At 40.5% G+C, this 24,462-nt stretch overlaps 1 protein-coding gene across 1 annotated transcript in view; it reads right to left on the bottom strand.

Annotated features, from left to right (window-relative positions):
• Positions 1 to 18,264: 18,264 nt before the first annotated feature.
• VPS4B (vacuolar protein sorting 4 homolog B) overlaps positions 18,265 to 24,462 on the bottom strand; it is a 58,767-nt gene continuing 52,569 nt past the window's right edge. The window contains exon 11 of the mRNA XM_075826708.1: positions 18,265 to 19,666. Within this exon, the coding sequence (XP_075682823.1) occupies positions 19,565 to 19,666 (102 nt within the window). The 3' untranslated portion in view covers positions 18,265 to 19,564. The remainder of the gene's footprint in view (positions 19,667 to 24,462) is intronic.

Here is a 24,462-nt window from a genome sequence, read left to right as displayed (position 1 = left end):
GTTTTTATGAGGAGGTAAGTAGAAGCCTAGACAGAGGGGCCGCTGTGGATATAGTGTTTTTGGACTTTGCAAATGCATTTGACACTGTGTCTCATAGACGTCTAATGGGTAAATTAAGGACTATAGGTTTAGATAGTATAGTTTGTAATTGGATTGAGAATTGACTCAAGGACCGTATCCAGAGAGTTGTGGGCAATGATTCCTACTCTGAATGGTCCCCAGTTATAAGTGGTGTACCCCAGGGTTCAGTGCTGAGACCACTTATTTAACTTAATTTATTAATGATATAGAGAATGGGATTAATAGCACTGTTTCTATTTTTCTTGAAGTCACCAAGCTATGTAGTAATGTTCAGTCTATGGAAGATGTTTGTAAATTACAAGCCGAGTTGGACACACTAAGTGTTTGGGCATCTACTTGGCAAATGAGGTTTAATGTAGAGAAATGTAAAGTTATGCATCTGGGTACCAACAACCTGCATGCATCATCTGTCCTAGAGGCAGCTATACTGGGAGAGTCACTTGTTGAGAAGGATCTGCGTGTACTTGTAGATCATATACTAAATCACAGCATGCAATGTCAATCAGCTGCTTCTAAAGGCCAGCAAGATATTGTCGTGCATTAAAAGAGGCATGGACTCACAGGGCAGGGATATAATAATATTACCACTTTAAATAGCATTAGTGTGGCCTCATCTAGAATATGCAGTTCAGTTCTGGGCTCCAGTTCATAGAAAGGATGCCCTGGAGTTGAAAAAATACAAAGAAGAGCAACTTAACTAATAAGGGGAATGGAGAATCTAAGTTATGAATAAAGAGTAAAAGAATTAAACCGATTTAGTCTTGAAAAGAGATGACGAAGGGGGGGGGGGGGGCATGATTAACTTATATAAATATATGAATGACCCATTCAAGAAATATAGTGAAAACCTGTTCCATGTAAAAAAAAAAAACCTCAAAAGACAAAGGGGGCACTCTCTCCTGTTGGTAAGCGGGGATTGCCACAATTAGATCTGATGGCAACATCTGCCAACAAGAAACTCAGAGTTCTGCGCCTTAACCCCTTAATGACCGGGCATGTTTGTACCTTAATGACCAAGCCAGATTTGTCAAATCTGGTATGTCTGACTTTATCAGAGAATAACTCTGTGAAAGTTTTGAATATCCAAGTAATTCTGACATTGTTTTTTCGTCACATGTTGTACTTTATTTTAGTGGTAAAAGTAGACTGATACGATTTGCGGAAATTAATAAAAAAATAGAAAAATTGAAGAAATTTTGTAAAAATTACCATTTTCCCCTATTTTTAACTGCAATATGTCACATATGTACACACATACTGTACAATTTTTTTAATTAAATATATATTTCTATCTCTTTACTCCATTTTGGCAGCACTTTTGAAAAAATAAAATAAATTTTCAGCAATTTAGAGGACTTACAAATTGAATAATAATTTTATAAATTTTGAAGTACATTTTGTTTTCCGGCACCAAGCCAGGTTTTCAGAGGCTCATAGGTCTCAGAGTGATGGAAACCCCCACAAATGACCCCATTTAGAAAACTAGACCCCTTAAGGTATTTACCTAAGGGTATAGTAAGTATTTTGACGCCACAGTTTTTTGCTAAATTTAATACATAGCAGGTGAAAAAAAAATAAAATTCACTTTTTTCATAAAAGTATCAGTTTGAAGACCAATTTCTTTGTAAAGCGACCATGAGAATGAAGAAACACACCACAAAATCTATCACCCTGTTTCTCCTGTTTTCAAAAATACCAACATTGTGGCCCTAATGCGCTGCCTGGACACACGGCAGGACCCAAAATGAAGGGAGCACCCGGAGGCTTTTAGGACTCATATTTTGCTTGAAAATGTTTTAGGCCTCACTGTACATTTGGAGAGGCTTTGAGCTGCCAAAACGATAGAAACTCCCCATAAACGACCCCATTTAGAAAACTAGACCCCATAAGGTATTTATTTAGGGGTATAGTAATTATTTTGACCACACAGTTCTTTGCTAAATTTAATGCATAGCAGGTGAAAAAAATAATAATTTCACTTTTTTCATAAAAGTATTTGTTTGAAGACCGATTTCTTTGTAAAGCGACCATGAAAATGAAGAAACACACCCCAAAATCTATCACCCTCTTTCTCCTGTTTTCAAAAATACCCACATTGTGGCCCTAATGCGTTGTTTGGACACACGGCAGGGCCCCAAAGGAAGGGAACACCCGGAGGCTTTCTGGACTCATATCTTGCTTGAAAATGTTTTAGGCCCCAATGTACATTTGGAGAGGCTTTGAGCTGCCAGAATGATAGAAACTCCCCATAAACGACCCCATTTCGAAAACTAGACCCCTTAAGGTATTTATCTAGGGGTATAGTTAGCATTTTGACGACACAGGTTTTTCGCTAAATATATTGAAATTAGTCTGTAAGAATTAAAATGTACTTTTTTTCTGAAACAACATAGACATTTTTATTATTTACAAGGAATAACGAAGAAATTGCACCCCAACATTTGTAAAGCAATGTCTCCCGATTACGACAATACCCCATATGTGGTAATAAACTGCTGTTTGGACCCACAGCAGGGCTCAGAAGGGAAGGAGCGCCATTTGGATTTATGATTTTGCTGGAATGGTTTTCGGTGCCATGTCGCATTTGCAATGCACTGGAGGGACCAAAACAGTGGAAACCCACCAAAAGTGACCCCATTTTGGAAAAACCTTCAAGGAATTTTTCTAGGGGTATAGTGAGCATTTACACCCCACGGGTCTTTTGCAGAGTTTATTAGAATTAGGGCGCGAAAATTAATATCAAAATTTTTTCCACTAAAATGTTGCATTTTCTCATTTTCACAAGGGATAAAGGAGGAAAAAAACAACCATTTTTTTATAAAGCAATTTCTCCCGAGTACGGAAATACCCCACATGTGATCATACGTTTTTTCATTAGAAATGAATTAACCCTTTCAGGACTGATCCATTTTTTGCTTTCATATTTTAGATTTTCACTCCCCGCTTTCCAAGAGCCATAACTTTTTTATTTTTCCATCAATAGAGTGGTGTGAAGGCTTATTTGTTGCAGGACAATCTGTAGTTTTCATTGGTACCATTTTGGGGTACATGCGATTTTTTTTTGATCACTTTTTATTACATTTTTTTGCAATCCTGAGCAAAAAACAGGAATTCTGACACCGTTTTTTTAGTTTTTTTTTTTGCGGCGCTCACCGTACGCAATAAATGACATTTTTAATTTATTCTGCGGGTTGGTACGATTACGGCGATACCAGATGTATATAGGTTTGGTCCTTTTTTTTAGCGTTTGCGCAATAAAATGACTTATTTATAAATAAAAAAAATTCTGTGTCACCATATTCTGAGAGCCATAATTTTTTAATTTTTTAGTCAAAAAAGCTGTGTAAGGGCTTGTTTTTTGCGGGACGGATAGAAGTTTTTATTGGTACTATTTTCGGGTACATGCGACTTTTTGATCACTTTTTATTCTTTATTTAGGGAGCGGTGGTGACCCAAAAAATTGCGATTCTGTCGTAGTTTTTTATTGATTTTTTTTGGGGTGTTCATCGTGCGGGAAAAATAACATTATAGTTTTATAGTTGGGTTCGTTACGAACGCGGTGATACCAGATATGTGTACTTTTTTAACGTGTTCATTTTTTTTCTATAATAAAAGTCTTATTATAGGAAAAAAAGCATTTAGTGTTTATAGAACTTATAACTTTTATTTTTACACTTTTTTTAAAACATTTTTATTACTTTTTTTTACTTTTTTCACTTGTCCCACTAGGGGACACTTAGTCTTGCAGCTTTGATCGCTGCTAGAGTACATTACACTACACACGTAGTGTAATGTACTCTAACTGTCATTGTGACGTGACTGTCACACTGACAGGAAGCAGAGGAGGAACGGCCGGAGGCTGTTCCTCCGAGGCTTCCGTGCATGGCAACCCGGAGGTCATTATCTGACCTCCGATTGCCGTGACAAGCATCGGTAGCCCCCACGATCACTTCGTGGGGGCTGCTGATGTGCTTCAAACCACTTAAATGCGGCGACGGCAATCCGTCGCCGCACTTAAGGGGTTAACTGCCGAAATCAGCGGCGATGGTCCGCTGTCCGGCGAGGCTGATGTCTCAGCTGTCTAGGACAGCTGTCAGCGCGGGTCTGTCACTCTGTGTTTACACAGAGTGACAGTTTGAAATGCGGACGAAAATGTACGTCATGGTGCGGGAACTAGCAGCCGACCATGACGTACATTTTCGTCCTTGGTCGTTAAGGGGTTAAAGGGAATGTGTTGCCAGCAAAACATGTTTTTTTTTTTTTGGTTAAACAATAGTGTATAGGTGATTAAACATTGTTCTAATTTTTTTTATTTTTTTCACGAGTCAGGAAATATTATAAATTGGATTCAATTGGATTCTAATTTATAATATTTCCCATTGCTGGTCACTAGATGGAGCCATTCCCAAAATTGCAGCATTGCATGTGGTAAAGCAACCACATTGCTTTATGCTGCAAAATTGGGTAAAAAGCCCTCGCTCTAGTGAGCTCTCAGCATCCCCCCCTCCTTTAAACGAGGGGATTGAACGGTCTAACCTCCTACACTGTGTGTCGCCATTTTTTGAGCTAACACACAGTGTAGTAGGTTTACATACAGTAGTAAACACACACAAACACGAACATACATAGAAATCTCTTACCTGCTCCTGCCGCCGCGGCTCCCTCCGGCCCGTCCGCTCCGTCTGCTGCCGCTGGTCCAAGTGCACAAGTCCGGAAGCCGTGACCGGTAGTAGTAATCTTACTGTCCGGCCGCGACTTCCGGTCCACAGGAAAATGGCGCCGGACGGCGCGCATTTCAAATTGGACTGTGTGGGAGCGGCGCATTCGCGCCGTTCCCACACAGACGGCGTACATTGAAGTGGATGGAACGGGCCCCGTTCGCAGTCCCTATGGGACTGGAGCTGCTGTATTCCATGTCTGTATGTGTCGTTAATCGACACATACAGAAATGGAAAAAAAAATGGCAGCCCCCATAGGGAAGAAAAAGTGTAAAAATAAGAAAAAGTAACACACAAACACACAAATTAATCCAAACGTTTTTAATAAAGCACTAACATCTTTAACATATTAAAAAACATTTTGTGGTGACACTGTTCCTTTAAGCAGGTTTGGAAATCCAGCGGCTCTGGACGCATTTTCCCTGCCCTGCGAGGGGAGATTCCTCTACCTTTTTCCGCCTGTTCCGCTAATCCAGAGGTGCTTAATAAAGATCAGGGAGGACAAGGCCAAAGTTCTGGCTATTATCCCATTTTAGTCCCGGTTTGCATAGTTTGTTTTAGACCTTATTAGAAGTGTTGGAAGGAACTTACTGGCGCTTAGCCCTCAGAAGACCTTCTCCTCCAGGGAGACTTTCTACATCCAGGTCTTAAGAAGTTCCACCTGAAACCCTGGAGATTGAAACGCTGAATCTAGCTGATCAAGGCCTTTCCCATGGAGTCATTAAGACTTTGCTTTCTTCAGGTAGGGATTCTACCTGTCCTGTATATAACAGCGTATGGCAGGTGTTTTCCTCCTGGTGTTTAGGACATGATTTTTTTTTCCCCCAGGGAGATACAAGTCTCAGATTTATTAGACTTTCTCCAGGATGGCTTCCAAAAAGTATAACACGCTCAAAGACCAAATTTCAGCGATAAAGGCTGGTTCTGAATTCAAAAAGTTCAAATAACCAGCTGGTGAGGCGATTCTTTAAAGGACCAGTGTCACGGAAATTTATTTTTTTATATCAATTTGCTTTTAGTGTTTTATTTAAAAAAAAATAATTTATTTCTGTGTGTGTTTTACTTTTTTTTTTATTTTTTCACTTTTTCTTGTCCATGGGGGCTGCCATTTTTTTTCCATCTCTGTATGTGTCGATTAACGACACATACAGACATGGAATACGGCACATACAGTCCCATAGTGAATGCGAACGGGGCCCGTTCCATCCACTATGCTGTACGCCGTCTGTGTGGGAACGGCGCATGTGCCGCTCCGACACACAGTCCAAATTTAACTGTGCGACGTCCAGCGCCATTTTCTTGTGGACCGGAAGTCGCAGCTGGACAGTAAGATTACTACTTCCGGCCGCGGCTTCCGGACTTGTGCACTTGTAGCGGAGGTAGCAGACGGAGCGGACGGACCGGAGGGAGCGGCGGCGGCAGGAGCAGGTAAGTTAGGTCTGTGTATGTACGTGTTTTACTGTGTGTTTACTACTGTATGTTAACCTACTACACTGTGTGTTAGCTCAAAAAATGGCGACACAGTGTAGGAGGTTTGACCGTTCAATCCCCTAGTTTCTCCCGGGACTAGCCAGGATAAAGGAGGGGGGATTCTGAGAGCTCACTAGAGCGAGTGAGTTTTCTCAAATTTTGCAGCATAAAGCAATGTGGTTGCTTTACCACATGCAATGCTGCAATTTTGGGAATTGCTCCATCTAGTGACCAGCGCTGGGAAATGTTATAAATTAGAATCTAATTCATAATATTTCCTGACTCGTGAAAAAATTAGAACAATGTTTAATCACCTATACACTAACTGTTTAACTAAAAAAAAAATATATATATTTTTCTAGCGACACATTCCCTTTAAGGGTACTAGGATCCTTAGACCTAATGTCGAATCCCCCTGTCCTATTTGGGATCTGGCTGTAGTTCTTAAACTGGCTTCGGACCTCTTTGAGCCCTTGGAAAGGGTGAACCTAGAGTTTCTATCCTGGAAAGTGATGTTGTTAGTGGCAGTTACATCTGCCAAGAGAGTGGGCGAGTTACAAGCACTCTCCACTTGTGAACCCTACCTGAAGAGCCTCCCAGACTGTATTCGGCTTAGAACGGTGCCATCCTTCCTCCCAAAGGTCTATTCAGAAGCTAATCTAAACCAGGGAAATTTACGCACCTACTTTCTTACTGCCAGTGAGGTTGATGAACAGCCGCTTCTACTCTTTGATGTTAAGAGAGCAGTTTCCATCTACCTCCAGAGAACCTCTGACTTCAGGCAGAGAGGTTATTTCTGCAAAGCTTTGGTGCAAGAAAAGTTCAAGCAGCTAGGAAGGCTTCTCATGCTAGGTGGTGAGGTTATTCTCTGGAGGGAATTTCAGCACCTGAAGATCTTCATGTCAATCCAACAAGATCCACCACAGCCTCCTGGGCAAGCCTTTGGCACCAGAGTTATAAAGTGATACAAGACACCCCCCCCCCCCATTGTCCTATGCTATCTAAGTCCCATGGGTGCTGCCCAGGACCATTAGTAAGATGAAAATTTGCTCACCTGAAATTTTCTTTTAATCCAAGGCAGCAGTAGCCCACCCAATAAATGTAATTGTAACTATTTTGCTTGTCATTATTTCACATACCTAAGGGCAATAAGAGCCTTTATTGACTAAGGGAGGAGCTTGACAACTCCCCTTTTAACAAACCTAGTCACTACATTTTATTGACCACCACACGTATCAAATGTTTAAAAACTTCTGGCAATGCACAGGTTAAGCTTTTGGGTGCAGCTCAAGCTTAGGGTATCCACATACATAGTGGAATTGTTGCAGATCTACTGCAGCAAAACCTGCACGCATTGTGCGGCCTTTGCTGCGTATTTCAACCCTTCCAAATGTTTAGCAGCATGTGAATGAGATTTCTGCTGCAGATATTCCACTTGCAAACATGATACATGTACAGAGTCCCCACTGATAGACCACTCTATATTCCATAAGCCCTAGTTGGATCGGAATATATTACAACATTCACGCTGCTTAATTGAATGGCAGCATGAGGTAGTGACAGTACTGGGATGTACCGGGATGTATAGGGAAAGATCGGTCAAAGGCAAGAGGGAATGAGAAGCCACTCATCTCCACGAGATCAGCATTTTACACTTGCTTTGTACTAATAATATGCCGAAACGCAAAGATCCTGATAAGGCAACATTAATGTAGGAACAGATTCCATTGATATGAAACAAAAACTAGGGAGAAGCATAGGAGCTTAGTAAAGGTGGTTCAATACAACTGCATAAATCTGTATTCAGTTAACTCCATCAGCTAATGGCTGCAGCCAATTTGTTCCTGGTGTCACCACTGCCTTCTCTGGAACAGACACATGTATAGATATGAACATTTATGTCTGAATTAAAAAAATAAAATAATTATATTTATTATATTGTAGCCTCGACAGCATCGGACACATAGTCCACAAGCGGGAATTGGTGTAACAATACAGGGTTTCATTCAGAGCAATTTACACAGGGTGTTTTTCTAGCCACAAATAAAGTCCAAAGGAAAAGAAATCAATAGATGTGCTTTCTTTAGTCAAACAGAAATTCTTAAAAAACGCAGTTTGTTGCTCACCCAGGAACCGCGTAGTTTCTGGCAACAGATTTCCACGTCAGTAAAGTCCATCAGACTCAGCACTTCATCTTCATGTAGCACGCACATAACACGATCTACTCCCAAGTCGGTTGGTCTCTTTTAATTAAACTAAGAGTCCCACCTGGACTCTAAGTCAGACAGGGAGAAATCCTGGAGTGGCCATTTACTCTGGCGTTTATACCAGAGTAGCAGTCTCAGTGGCACATACCTACCCTCCAGCACTTTGCCTTCTAGAAAATATATATATATATATATATATATATATATATATATATATATATATATATATTTTATAATATTTTTTTATTTTCTTATTTATTTATAATAGTAATTTTAGATATGGGATGTCAGTGTTTTCAACCAGCCAGCTCTTCTACCAAACTGTGGCCACAAACATATATGGACTTGGGATACATACATGTAGATCAAAACAACAGGCTGCATATGTTTTCGCGTTCCATTGACTTCTTGGAAAGCTCAGTCCCAATATGGATAAAAATATAGAAAGCAGAATATTTAAAACATGTATAGAAATTCGTTTTTACATCTGTGTTGGAGGCTACGTCAGGGGCCTCCGTCGCAGCTGCGGTGGAGATTACGGGAGACAATAGTGCAGCACGTTGCGCTATTGTCTCCGGTAAAATCACAGACACCCCACCAAAGTCAAGCTTTAAAGGCATAACACAATGTATAAGACCAGCAGATGAAAAACTGAGTTTTGTAAATTTTTCAGGAAGAAAAAAATAAAAATAATCAGGCCTATGATTTATAAAAGTGGTAACAACATTTGCCAATATAGTGTTTATCAAAGATGTACCCCAATGCACAAGTTAGAATGATACTTCTTAGAAGTACTACTTGGAGTATCCAACTCCATACATTTTTCAAAGCGCACTGCTTAAAGGGAAAATTGCACATGACCAGGATGTAGTGGTCTGACCCCTTAAAGAGGCTCTGTCACCAGATTATCAAATCCCTATTTCCTATTGAAGATGATCGGCGCTGCAATGTAGATAAAGTTTTTATTTTTGAAAAACGATAATTTTTGCTTTTGAGCAATTTTATATTTATGCAAATGAGCTTTTCAATGGACAACTGGGCGTGTTTTCTCGTTTTACCAACTGGGCGTGTATTGTGTTTTTACCAACTGGGCGTGTATTGTGTTTTTACCAACTGGGCGTGTATTGTGTTTTTACCAACCTGTGGGTGACGTCACACTGTGTGTCAGCAGTGAAAGAAGCTGGCTGGGAATGATGACGTCACCCACAGGTCCTTCAACCTTGGCATCGGAAGACAGAAGACATCAGCTCCAGGCGTCAGAGGGTACAGTGCAGGTAAGCATAGCAAACTCCCTAGAGACGAGCATATTAACCTTTTGGACGCCTGGAGCCCATGTATCTTCTTTGTCTAACGACAAGGTTGAAGGACCTGTGGGTGACGTCACGCTGTATGTCTGCAGTAAAAGAAGCTGGGTGGGAACGATGAGAAGTGTATGATGCTGATTCGTCAGCGTCATACACTTCTATTCACAACGCCCAGTTGGTAAAAACACAATACACGCCCAGTTGGTAAAACGAGAAAACACGCCCAGTTGTCAATTGAAAAGCTAATTTGCATAAATATAAAATTGCTCATAACTTGGGCAAAGTTGTTTTTTTTTTTTTTTAAACTAACAACTTTGCTGTTATCTAGATTGCAGCGCCGATCATCTTCAATAGGAAATAGGGATTTGATAATCTGGTGACAGACCCTCTTTAAAGATGAAGTAACAGTATATACGTACTCCTTTGACATAGAACACTTTCCTAAAATGAAAAAACCTTCGCAGCAGATTTAACTGTTTTAACCCCTTCCCATATTGGCCACTTTTGACCTTCCTGACAGAGCCTTATTTTTTCAAATCTGACATGTGTCCCTTTATGTGGTAACAACTTCGGAATGTTTTAACCTATCCAAGCAATTCGGAGATTTAAATGTATCTGCTTGTAAGATAGGCAGTTCGAGCACACAAACTAGTAGTAATTAACCCCTTAAGGACGCAGCCTAGTTTTGGCCTTAAGGCTCAGAGCCCATTTTTCAAATCTGACATATTTCACTTTATGTGGTAATAACGTCGGAATGCTTAAACCTATCCAAGCGATTCTGAGATTGTTTTCTCGTGACACTTCGGGCTTCATGTTCGTGGTAAAATTTGATCGATATATTCAGTGTTTATTGGTGAAAAATTGCAAAATTTAGAGAAAATTTTGAAAAAATTGCATTTTTCAGAATTTAAATGCATCTGCTTGTAAAACAGACGGTTATACCACCCAAAATAGTTACTAGTTCACATTTCCCATATGTCTACTTTAGATTGGCATCGTTTTTTGAACATTCTTTTATTTTTCTTGGACGTTGCAAGGCTTAGAACATAAACAGCAATTTCTCATATTTTTAAGAAAATTTCAAAAGCCTTTTTTTTAAGGTACCTCTTGAGTTCTGAAGTGGCTTTGTGGGGCCTATGTATTAGAAACCCTGAAAAAACACCCCATTTTAAAAACTAGACCCCTCAAAGTATTCAAAACAGCATTTAGAAAGTTTTTTTAACCCTTCAGGCATTTCACAGGAATTAAAGCAATGTGGAGGTGAAATTTGCAAATTTCATTTTTCTTGCTGAATTTCAATATTATTCCATTTTTTTCTGTAACACAGAAGGTTTTACCAGAGAAATACTACTAAATATGTATTGTCCAGATTCTGCAGTTTTTAGAAATGTCCCACATGTGGCTCTAGTGCGCTCGTGGAATAAAACACAAGCCCCAGAAGCAAAGAAGCACCTAGTGCATTTTGAGGCCTCTTTTTTATTAGAATATATTTTAGGCAGCATGCCAGGTTTGAAGAGGTGTTGAGGTATGAAAGCAATGGAAACCCACCAGAAGTGACCCCATTTTGGAAACTAGACCCCTCAAGGAATTCATTTATGGTTGTTGTTATCATTTTGACCACACCGTTTTTTCACAGCACCTATTTGAATTGGGCTGTGAAATTAAAAAAATGATATTTTTTCCATTAAGATGTAATTTTTGTTCAAAATTTCTTATTTTCACAAGGAATAAAACACCCCATTTTGTTGCCCAATTTGTCCTGAGTGCGGCAATACCCCATTTGTGGTGATAAACTGAAGTTTGGGCCCATGGCAGGACTCAGAAGGAAAGGACCACCATTTGGCCTACTGGAGCTTTTCTTGTGCTAAGTCATGTATGCAGAAGCCCCTGAGGTACCAGTACAGTTGAAACCCCCGAGAAGTGAACCCATTTTAAAAACTACACCCCTTAAGACATTCATCTAGAGTGTAGTGAGCATTTTGACCCAACAGTTATTGTGTAAAAGGTAATGCGCAGTAGATGGTGCAAAGTGAGATTTGCAATTTCCTATACATATATGCCATTTCAGTGTCCGATATATTGTGCCCAGCATGTGCCACCGGAGACATACACCCCATAAATTGTAATGTGGGTTCTCCCGGGTACGGCAATACCCTACATGTGGCTGTTATTTGCTGCTTGGGCACATGGCAGGGCTCAAAAGGGAAAGATGAGGGGGATAAGCTGTGCGGTGTGCATCAGGGTAAATTAAAAATCAAGGGATGTATGGTAAATTTTAAAACAATCTTTCATACAGAGCCCTGGTTTTTCGGGACACGTGTCGCATTGGTATGTTGTGTCCTTCCTTATCCCCCTCTTATAGCACACTTTGCACCTCTTTTGACTTTTTCCCTTCTTGCCAGTTTGGGGAACTTCTCCTGGAAAGTGTTGCCCTGGTACGATGCGTGTGGCCTCGCTTCCAGAAGTACTGGGTGCCCCTCCTTCCTGGTCGCCAAAAATTAGGTTCTTTATAACCACCTCTTGAAATTCCAGGAAAGTTCCCCTCTGGCCTGCACATCGACGTAGCACGTACGCATTGTACAATGCCATCTGTATGATGTGCACGGCCAGCTTCTTATACCACACCCTCGATTTCCGCGTAGCGCTGTAGGGCTTCAGGACTTGATCTGACAAGTCCACCCCTCCCATGTACCTATTGTAGTCCAGGATGCAATCTGGTTTGGGGGTCTCTGTACTGGTACCTCGTACAGGTACATGGGTACTGGTGTGGCCGTGTATTGTTGTCAATACAAGGACATCTCTCTTGTCCTTGTACTTGACACACAATATGTTGCTACTAGAATGTGCCCTGCTCTCACCCCTTCTGAGTGTTTGCCCAAGCAGTGTTTTAGGGAGGCCTCTAAGATTTTTTTCTAGCAGTGCCGCATGCCGCAGTCCTTCTGGAAGCGAGGCACTTGAAGAGCGGGACGCTGGTATAAAAATTATCCAGGTAGAGGTGGTAACCCTGGTCCAGCAGTGGGTGCACCAAATCCCACACAATTTTTGCATTAATTCCCAGTAAGGGGGGGCATTCTGGGGGCTGAATACTGCTGTCCTTCCCTTCATATATCCTGAATTTATATGTATACCCTGATGCACTCTCGCACAGCTTATACAACTTCACGCCATACCTTGCCCTCTTACTTGGCAGGTACTGGCGGAATTGAAGCCTCCCTTTAAAATGTACCAGGGACTCATCAATGGAAATACACTTCTCGGGGGTGTATGCTTGGGCAAACCGGGCACTGATATGGTCTAATAAGGGTCTCAGTTTATATAAACGGTCAAAACTGGGGTCATCTCGGGGTGGGCACTGCTCATTATCGGCATAATGTAGGAAGCGAAGTATTGCCTCATAACGCATCCTGGACATGGCCATACGGTACATCGGGGTGTGGTATAGGATGTCCGTGCTCCAGTAGGTCCTAATGGATGGCTTTTTTAGAAGCCCCATGTTCAAGAGCAGTCCCCAGAACTTGCCCAACTCTGCTGCGTCTACAGGAGTCCACCTCTGGGATTGGGCATAAAATGAGTTGGGGTTCTTGGTGATATACTGTTGGGCATATAAATTAGTCTGGGTGACCATTAGCTCTATAAAGTTATCAGTGAAGAAGAACTTGAAAAAGTCCATCTCACTGAACCCTGCCGTGTTAAATTTGATCCCTGGGCTGCCCGTGTACTCAGGGATTTGGGGTTCATAATGGTCTGGTGTGGGCGTCCAAATGGGGTCACTTCGCTCAGGGGTATCACTTGTTGTGGGGTCACTTCTCTCAGGGATTTCTACTATGGTGGTGGTCCTGGGGCGTCTCCTAGGGGGTCCCTCCTCTTCATCGCTGGATGAGGAGGTAGACAAATAAAATAGTGTATCGCCATCCGACGAGTCTGTGTCGGAGGGCAGAAATGCATACGCCTCTTCAGCAGTAAATGTCCGTTGGGACATGCTTGTTGTGCTAAGACAAAATTTATATACTGCAAAAAAATAAATCCCTAACTGGGAGCAATAGGATAGCACAACTAGCACAAATGTGTGTTTTGTTTTTAGAGAGCAAGTGGACTTCCCTGACACTAAAGCTAACTAGGGCGAGGGTTCCTAACACTAAACCTAACTAAATTTTATGTGGACTTCCCTAACACTAAAACCTAACTACGGCGACGATTCCCTGACACTAAACCTATCTAGATTATTTCAAGCTTCCCTGACACTAAACCTAACTACGGTGACGGGTGCCTGACACTAAACCTATCTACGGTGACCGATTCCTGACGCTAAATTCCCTGACACTATACCTAACTACGCTTTTTGACGGTTCCCTGACACTAACTAACCCTAATACTAAACTAACCAGTTAAATTTTCAAAATTGGCTAAACTAACTATTTTTTTTTGTTTCTTTTTTGTCTTTTTATATTTTTTTTTTTGTTTTATGTTTTATATAGAAAAAAATGAAAAAAAAATCCCCAGGGACCAAGAAATGTGGTCCTGAAGACTGAAAAGTGGTCAGTGATAGGAGATCACTGACCAAAAAACGTGGGTAGAACTCAAAGAGGAAGGGAACAGGAGTGGGTAGTGGATGGGGTGGTGGGAAGCAAAAAAAACGTTGTTTTAGAAACTTTTTTTCACTTCTTTTCTCTCTGACTCTCTGCTCACAACCGATCTCAACGCCTCGCTAACTCCAACAGGGTGTTCAGGGCGGTTGCAGAAGGATGTGAGGTCAGAGAGAGGAAGTGACGAGAATGATCGCTGCTATTGGCTAGTTACTCACTGACTAGCCAATAGCGGCGATCGGCGAGGCGGGACCATAGTAAATGGTCCCGGCCCATTATGCTGTGATAGCCTGCTGTCAGAAACAGCAGCTATCACAGCTCATGAACGCGCCGAGCGCGCGCACCGCTGTGCTCAATGAGACCGATCGCTGCTATTGGCTAGTTACTCACTGACTAGCCAATAGCGGCGATCGGCGAGGCGGGACCATAGTAAATGGTCCCGGCCCATTATGCTGTGATAGCCTGCTGTCAGAAACAGCAGCTATCACAGCGCATGAACGCGCCGGGCGCGCGCACCGCTGTTCTAACTGCAAGACGTACTATTACGGCATGGAGCGCGAACGATAGAGCTGCCATGACGTAATAGTACGTCAAGGAGCGGGAAGGGGTTAACATCCCCCACATGTCTACTTTAGATTGCCATCATTTTTTGAACATCTTTTATTTTTCTAGGACGTTACAAGGCTTAGAACTTTAGAAGCAATTTCTTACATTTTCAAGAAAATGTCAAAAGGCAAATTTTTCAGGGGCCAGTTCTGTTCTGAAGTGGCTTTGAGGGCCTTATATATTAGAAACCTCTAATAAGTCACCACATTTTAGAAACGGCACCCCCACCCCTCAAAGTATTCAAAATAGCATTTAAAAAGTTCTTTAACCCCTTAGGCGCTTCGCAAGAATTAAAGCAAAGTAGAGGTGAAATTTACAAATGTAATTTTTTTTGCAGAAATTCATTTTTAATCCATTTTTTTTGTAACAGAAGGTTTTACCAGAGAAATGCAACTCAATATTTATTGCCCAGATTTTGTAGTTTTAGGAAATATCCCACATGTGGCCCTAGTGTGCGAATGGACTGAAGCACCAGCCTAAGAAGAAAGAGGGACCTAGTGAATTTTGTGGCCTCCTTTTTATTAGAATATATTTTAGGCACCATGTCAGGTTTGAAGGGCTCTTGCGGTGCCAAAACATTGAAAATCCCCAAAAGTGACACCATTTGGGAATCTACCTCTCTCAAGGAATTTAACTAGGAGTATAGTGAGCATTTTGACCCCACAGGTTTTTTTGCAGAAATTAGAAGTAGGCCATGAAAATGAAAATTCCTTCAAAGAAAATGTAGATTTAGCTATTTTTTTTTTATTTCAACAAGGACTAAAAGGAGAAAAAGCATCACATTTGTAAAGCAATTTCTCCTGAGTAAAACAATACCCCATATGTGATCACAAACGGCTGTTTGGACACCCGGTAGGGCTCAGAATGGAAGGAGCACCATTTGGATTTTGGAATGGGTTCTGGGCACCATGTCGCATTTGCTGAGCCCCTGTAGTGCTAGGAAAGTGGAAACACCCCAAAAGTGACTCCATTTGGGAAATTACACCCCTTGAGGAATCATCTAGGGGTATAGTGATAATTTTTACTCCAATTTTTTTTTTTACAAATTAATTAGAATAAAGCCGTGAAAATGAAAAATTGTATTTTTCTCCAATAAGATGCAGATTTAGATAAGCATTTTTCATTTTCACAAGGAAGAAGTAAAAGCACCCCAACATTTGTAAAGTAACTTCTCCCAGGTATGGTAACACCCCATATGCGGTTTTAGACTGCAGTTTAAATATATGGGAGGGTTCAGAAGAAAAGTTGTGGTATTTGAATTTGAGCATAGATTTTGCTGGAATGGTTTACGTACACCATGTCGCATTCGCAAAACCCGTGATGTACCAAAAAAAAAAAAAAAAAAAAGTGACCCCATTTTAGAGACGACACCCCTAAAGGCATTTGTCAGGCAGGGGTGTACTGAGAATTTAGACAGGTGTTTTTCAGAAATGAATATGCAGTGGACGATGCAAAGTTACATTTTTCCACGGATCTGCCTATTCACCGCACAATACGGCGTGCCCAGCATTTGCCACTGGAGAATCTAACCCAATAAATTGTTAAGCGGGTTCTCCTGGGTATGGTAAGATCTTACTTGTGGACGTAAATTGCTGTTTGGGCACACCGTAGGGCTGAGAAGTGAAGGACTGCCATTTTGAGCATGGATTTTGCTTGGTAGTTTTTCTGTTTGGGGTTTTGCTGGTATTTCAGTTTATAATGTGGGGGAATATGTAATCTGTGCGGTGTAAATCAGGGCATAATAAGAGGGTATAATAATACAATTATCCATAGATGTGTGGTACGTTGGGAAGCAATCCTTGGTGTGCAGGCTGGTGTCGCACTGATAAACGGTTTTCTCTCTTATCCCCCTTTTGTAACGCTCTGCACCTTTTGGGGTCTTTCTCCTTTGTAGTTTGGTAAATTTTGCTGGGAAACGGTTGCTTCCAGCGGATGTGCAATGTCCCTTCCTAGTTCCTAAATACTATGGCCCTGAAACTGAAGGAATGTTCCCCAACATCCTGCATAGTGGGATGTTTCTTCATCACCGTATTACTAGTGGCATAACTTTTTTATTTTTCGGTTGATGGATGTGTGTGAGGGTTTATTTTTTGCGAGACAAGCTGTAGATTTTTTTGGTATCATTTTGGGAGACACATGACTTTCTGATCACTTTTTCTTTCATTTTTTGGAATACGAAATTACCAAAAACAGGAAATTCTGAAAGTTATTTTTATTGTTTGTTTTTTTCGGCATTCACCGTGCGACATTACATGTTAACTTTATTCTGCGGGTCGATACGATTACGGCAATACCAAATTTATATACTTTTTTTTATGCATTGCAGCTTTTGCACAATAGAGTCACTTTTTATTTTTTATAAAGAATTTGTTTTCTGTGTCGCCATATTCTAAGACCCATAACTTTTTTATTTTTGCGTGGACAAAGCGGTGTCAGGGATTTTTTGCAGGACGGGTTGTCGTTTTTACTGGTACTATTTTGGAGTAAACGTGGTTATTTGCTCACTTTTTATGCCATTTTTTGTGAGAAGTGACCTAAAAACAGAGATTCTAGCGCTTTTAGTTCATAATTTATTTTTTTTTACGCCATTCACCGTACGGGATAAATGACATGATAGTTTTATAGTTTGGGTCGTTACGGACACGGCGATACCAATTATACATAGTTTTATTTTTTATTTTTTTCCCAATATTAAAAGCCAAACTGCCTTTTTTCCCATAAGTCTTTTATTTTTTACTTGAAACTTGTGTTTTTAATTTTTTACAATATTTTTATTAACTTTTTTTACTTGTCCCACTTAGGGGACTGATGCTCCGAATGCTACTCTAATACACTGCACTACACATGTAGTGCAGTGTATTAGAGCTGTGAATTATTTACCGACAGCAAGCCTGTGAGGACCCGCTCATCTGCTTTCTTACAAGGCAGACACTGAGACCATTATTTGGCCTCCGGTTGCCATAGCAACCCAGCGATTGCGTCGCTGGGTTGCCGGTTGGGTAAAAACCTCTCAGATGCTGCGCTCTCTATTGAGAGCAGCATCTGAGGGGTTAATCGGCCAGATCGGAGAATAGCTCCAGTTCTGGCCGTTACAGAAGTGTGCCAGCTGTATAATACAGCTGTCACCCTGCAATGATGGTGCGGGCTCAGCTTCTGAGCCCGCACCATCACCGCGACGTCACTGTACTGCGGCTTGCAGGAACACCTTCCCGACAGCGCCGTATATATACGGCGGATGTCGGGAAGGAGTTAATACACTGAAAATAATGTGATTGAATACAAAAAGGAAAAGAAATTTGCATGTCCAATAATGAATAAAGTTTTATTGAGTGTACAAGAAGACTTAGCAGCCCTATGATTTCATGTATAAACAGTATGTAAAAGTATGGACACAAAAAAAAAAAAAAAGCATCCCATTGCCATGAGTGTCAAAGAAAAAAAACAAAATCTTTAAAAAACAGGAAACATCAGCTTGTTAACATGCTTGGTGATATTAGATTTTAGAGACAAATAGAAATGCATTTTGTATGAGTAGATTGATGACATAAGACAAAGCCAAGGAATGAACTACATTTTGTAAATACAATTTTACCTTTTTACTTACAAGGCACATGATACATTTAATATTACATACCTGTTACTTACATTCATATTGCAGAACTCATACTGTACATTTTTTGCTTTTTATAGCCAAGTATTTAATCAAGGCATCTATAGTATTATATATATATATATATATATATATATATATATATATATATATATATATGGTAATCCCTTTCGCTTGACAAAAAGTAGGGCACTAGGGATTGCAAAATTAATGTCCTCCTCTGAAACTTGAAGGGGGATAACTGTCAAATGCCTCCCCCCAATAAAACCGTAATCCAACTAATATTTTGGCATGTGATTGACATAAGTATATACTTGGAAATGTAAAAAAATATATATATACACACAAACTGTATAACAAGCTAAATAGCTACATTTCCCAAAGAGAAAAAACATTCACAAAGTATATACATCCATATATTATTGTATTTTCTTGAAAATTTGAGTCCTAAGGAAACTTGGGGGGGTGGGAGAAAGCATTTTTTCACTTGATAATAATAAAAAGAAAAAAAAATATCAAAAGCAACTTAGAATTAAATATTGCAGTTATTAACTAACAAATGTTACTTAAACGATTGATTGCGCAAAATCAATTATGTATGTGTTTTTCGGCACAGAAAAAAAAAACACCCCAAAATTTGCTAGTTAATAGAAGAATGAAATTCAAACTTTTACAAGTGCCAATCATTTTCTTCACCAGCTGAAGATCCATTTACGGAATTATGCGTTCGAATTATACAAAGCTGGGCTTGCTACGGAATGCCTTAAGGCAGAGCTACTGCCTGTAGACTACACACGGGAGTTCTATTGCCAGGACATTGTCTGCAACACACGGAAGAAAACTAAATAAAAGTCTATATAATGTATCACTTGTAAGATCAATTTTACTGGCAACTTATGTTGTAGTGCTATGTATAGTAAGAATACCTATTAAAAAAGGAAAAAAGCTTTTAAAGGCAACCTTGCAAAAACTTGTTACAGTCTGCTTAACCTTCCTGCCCGAAATCATCTGTGAATTTCTTTAATTTCTCCAGATCCTGATCATTTACAGTAGGCTTGGTGTTAGAAAGTGACCTCATCATGTCAGCCTGAAATGGAAAGCAATTCATATTTAGAAAAATATACTTTTTTTTTTTTTTTTTAAATCATGCAAGGCCATGTTTAAAGATTAGCAAATGCAAGCTTTGATTCTTTTGAATGACTGAATTCAAATATGACAAAACATGCATGCGGTTTTGACAAGTTATTGAAAATATACATTTGGGTCCAGACGTATTTTGACAGTGACGCAATTTACATAATTTCCCTTTTGTACACCAAAACAATAGCTTTGAACCAAAGCAATGAATATGTGATTGAAATGTAGACTTTCAGCTTTAATTCAAGAGGTTTAACTAAAATATTTTATTAACAGTTTAGGAATTGCAGCCATTTTTTACATAGTCCCCATTTTCACCGGCTCTTAAGTAATTGGACAAACTAACGTAATTATAAATATAAGGATTAGTTTTAAATACTTTGATGCAAATCTTTTGCAGTCAATGTCACCGTGAAGGCTGGAACCCATGGACATCACCAAATGCTGAGAATCCTCATTTGAGATGCTTTGCCAGGCCATTACTGCAGACGCCTACAGTTGCTGCTTGTTTGTCGGTCCCACTTTGAGCATGCATTTCACTTACTGAAGACAAAGCTCAATCAGGTTGCAGAATTGAAGAACATTCCATTACTTTACCTTAAGACACTCTTGTGCTGCTTTCGCGGTATGTTTTGGGTCATTGTCCATCTGTACTGTGAAGCGCTGTCCTATTATTTTTGTAGAATTTGACTGAATCGGAGCAGAAAATATAGCTCTTTACACTTCAGAAGTAATTCTGCTACTTCTATCCATTGACCATAACATGCCTACTTCCATGAGAGTGTTCTTGGCTTGATGTTGTAAAAGGGTTTTCCTTACCAAGGAAAAATATTCTGCGATCAACTACTTTAGTTGTCTTTCGAGGACTTCCAGGCCTTTTTGGTGTTTCTAAGCTCGCCAGTGGATCCCTTCTTTTTACCAAGTTGTTGATCGAACCACTCCTAAAAAGTTTCTGCCATCTCTCCGATAGGTTGCATTTGTCTTTTCAGCCTAATGATGGCCTCCTTCACTTCCATTGACACCTCTTTGGAACGCATATTGGAAGTTCTTAAAACAGCTACCAAATACGAATTCAACACTTGGATTCAACTCCTGGTCTTTTATCTTTTTGAAATGAGGGAACAGGCCACACCAGCCATAAATCTGCTTAATCGTCAATTCTCCAATTACTTTTGAGCAGGTAAAAATGGAGGGACTATGTAAAAAATGGCTGGAATTCCTAAACTGTTAAAGGGGTTTTCCAGGGATATTTTTTTTTCTCAGGCTGTGCAGCGCACAAGCACTGAGGAGTTTTACTTAGAAGAGGAAAATGGGGCGGGCATTGAGGCATAATCAAATAGGTGGGCATTGAGGACACTGTGGACGAATAGGATGCCTCAAACCCAGGTGTACGTCAGAAGTTCCGGGTTTGAGGCATCCTATTGGTCCACGGTCTCCTCAATGTGTACTCCGTTCATTATTTTCTTGTACTTGAGTAGCAGCACCATTTCCTTTGCGTGCATGCTATTGCTCAGTGAAAATTGGGGAATAGCATGGACGCAAAGAAAATGAGACACGAAAATCTGAATTTCCGGCAGGGTAGAGGTAGGGAGAATAGATTGGAAAGTCTTCAGATTTAATACAGACTATATATTAGGAACTTTATTAAATAGTTACATAGAATGTAAGGATAAAAACGGTGTCCCTGGAAAACTCCTTTAATGTAATATTTCCGTTAATCCTTTCAAGACCGAGCTCATTTTGACCTTCATGACCAGCCCCTTTTTCTCAAATCTGACAATGGTCAATTTATGTGTTAATAGCTCTGGAATCCTTTTGCCTATCCAAGTGATTCTGAGATTGTTTTCTCGTGACATATTGTACTTTATGTTAGTGGAAAAATGTGATCAATAAATTCATTGCTTATTTGTGAAAAACACCAAAATGTAGAGAAAATTTGAAAAATTATGATTTTTCTCATTTTAAATGTATCTGCTTGTAAAACAGATAGTAATACCACAGAAAATAGTTACTATTTTACATATTCCATATGTCTACTTTATATTTGCATCGTTTTTTGAACGTCCTTTTATTTTTCTATGACCTCACAAGGCTTAGAACTTTAGCAGCAATTTCTCACATTTTCAAGAAAATTTCAAAAGGCTATTTTTACAGGGGCCAGTTCAGTTCTGAAGTGGCATTGAGGGCCTTATGTACTAGATAACAAAAAAGGTTGTGACCCTTAGTGGCTGGCGGGCACAATATACATTTATAAGGAGAAGGCTGTCTGCAACAGCTAAGCCCAATTTCCCAGCCACCACAATATAGGTAAAATAAAATAAGAAACACTTTTATTCAGCTACGTATAGCCTAAACAGACCACATGAATAATAGATTAAAATTGTCAACAGCCGAGAACCGGATACATGTAGGTGCTATCTGAATAAACAGACACACACAGTACAGGCATAGGAGTGTCAGTATTCCCTAACCAGTTAGAATTGTAATTTGTAAAGTGTCCAGTGAACAACAGTGAGTCAAGTCGACGGCTGTGTTTAAAATATTAGCAGCCCCCCCGACATGTTTCGCTACTAAGTAGCGTCCTCAGGGGTCCACGGGGCTAATGGCGGCGCGGGGTGAAAAGGATCCTGATATAGATGCGTCCGATGACACAACCGAAGGTGTGTCAGGCTAAATAGCCAATAACAAAAGAGGAGACATAGCGGACTCTCAGCTGTCTACAACTGACGTATAAACGGCAGAATAAGAAGGTGCAATCACGGACATGAGGTGGCGCATGCGCACTAAAGTAAAGAACGAACTCAGTGCAATCATCCTGACCTAAATCCCGACTCAACCAAGGAGTCGTTAGCGCATGCGCTGATGGGCAAAATGACAACATAGTGCCGGAGAAGCACATTCATGTACGGCAATGTTGATTGTCATCACCGTTAGAGTGACGACACTACAACAAGTGTCTGTTAGTGTAATCGGCCGGCACTAATGACTAATGTCATTTATTATTAGCCCGGAATTAGGCGCGTGCACCACATTAATAGGGCCATACTCAGAAAGGAAACACATAGAGGGAAAACCTCCCAAGTAAGAGTACGTGGAATAGCACATAGGTTCCCAGCGGGAGGAATAGTTGTGAATCAACCCGAGGTACCTCATTTATATTAACCCCTTCCCGACATTTGACGTACATGTACGTCATGGAAAGTACTGACTTCCCGCATCTTGCCGTACATGTACGTCAAACGTTTGGCACCGGCTCAGAAGCTGAGCCGGTCCCATCATCACCGGATCTCAGCTGTATCTTACAGCTGACATCCGACTGTAACGGCGGGGACCGAAATTAGCTTCGATCCCCGCCATTAACCCCTTAAGTGCAGCGCTCAAACGCGATCGCTGCACTTAAGGTGTTTGCAGCTCATCGGAACCCCAGTAATGAAATTGCCGGGGTTCCGGTGGCTGCAATGGCAACCGGAGGCCTAATACTGGCCTCCCGGTCTGCCTAGCACCGAAGCCGGTCAAGATCCGCCCGGCGGCGGAGCCTGATCGGCTTCCGTAGCTGCCGGCAAGATGGCGCCGGGTCAGGAGCTGATCCGGCGTCATCAGCGGTGGAAGTCAGCTGTACTGTACAGCTGACATCCACCTGTAACGGCAGGAACCGGAGCTAGCTCCGATCCCTGCCATTAACCCCTTCGATGCAGCAATCGAAAGCGATTGCTGCATCGTAGCGGTTACAAGCAGATCGCCAGCCCTGACAGGCAATCGGGACTGGCGACTGCTGTTATGGCAACAGGAGACACAATGGTCTCCTGCTCTGCCATTACGGAAGCCGATTTAGGCCCCGCCGGGAGGCGAAGCCTAAACGGCTTGCTGTCAGTGAATGACTGACAGATCTAATACATTGCACTACATAGGTAGTGCAATGTATTAGAAAAAAAAAAATCTGACCGTTGGACCTTCAAGTCCCCTAGTGGGACTTGAGAAAAAGTGTAAAAAAAGTATAAAAAAGTGTAAAAAAAAGTGCAAAAAATAAAAGTTTGAAAACAATAAAAGTTTCAAGTAATCAAATAACACACAATCCCCCTTTTACTCTTATCAAGTCCTTTATTATTGAAAAATAATAATAAACCATATGTATTTGGTATCGCCACGACCGTAACGACCGGAGGTATCAAAATATTATATTATTTATTGCACGCGGTGAACAGCGTAAAAAAAACCCGTAAAAAACGTTACCAGAGTTTCTGTTTTTTAGTCACTTTGCCCTACAAATATTACAATAAAAAGTGATCAAAAAGTCGCACGTATCCAAAAATGGTACCTATAAAAACTATAGCTCGTCCCGCAAAAAACAAGCCCTCATACAACTCCGTCGACAAAAAAATTAAAACGTTATGGTTCTCACAACTTGGCGACAGAAAAAATACATTCTTTTTACAAAAGTAATTTTATTGTGCAAAAAGTTGTAAAACATAAAAAAGTTCTATAAATGAGGTATCGCCGGAATCGTACTGACCCGCAGAATAAAGGTAACATGTAGTTTATAATGCGTGGTGAACTCTGTATAAAAAAAAAACCAAAAAAAGCTGTGCCAGAATTGCGTTTTTTGGTTTACCTGGCATCCCAAAAAATAGGATAAAAGGTGATCAAAAAGTCACATGTACCCCAAAATGGTACCAATAATAACTACAGCTCGTCCCGCAACAAACCAGCCCTCATACCGCTACGTCTATGAAAAATAAAATTAGTTAT

The sequence above is a fragment of the Rhinoderma darwinii genome, chromosome 5, assembly GCF_050947455.1.
Source record: "Rhinoderma darwinii isolate aRhiDar2 chromosome 5, aRhiDar2.hap1, whole genome shotgun sequence".
Classification (NCBI taxonomy): Eukaryota; Metazoa; Chordata; class Amphibia; order Anura; family Rhinodermatidae; genus Rhinoderma; species Rhinoderma darwinii.
This window is presented reverse-complemented; position numbering and strand designations above follow the sequence as displayed.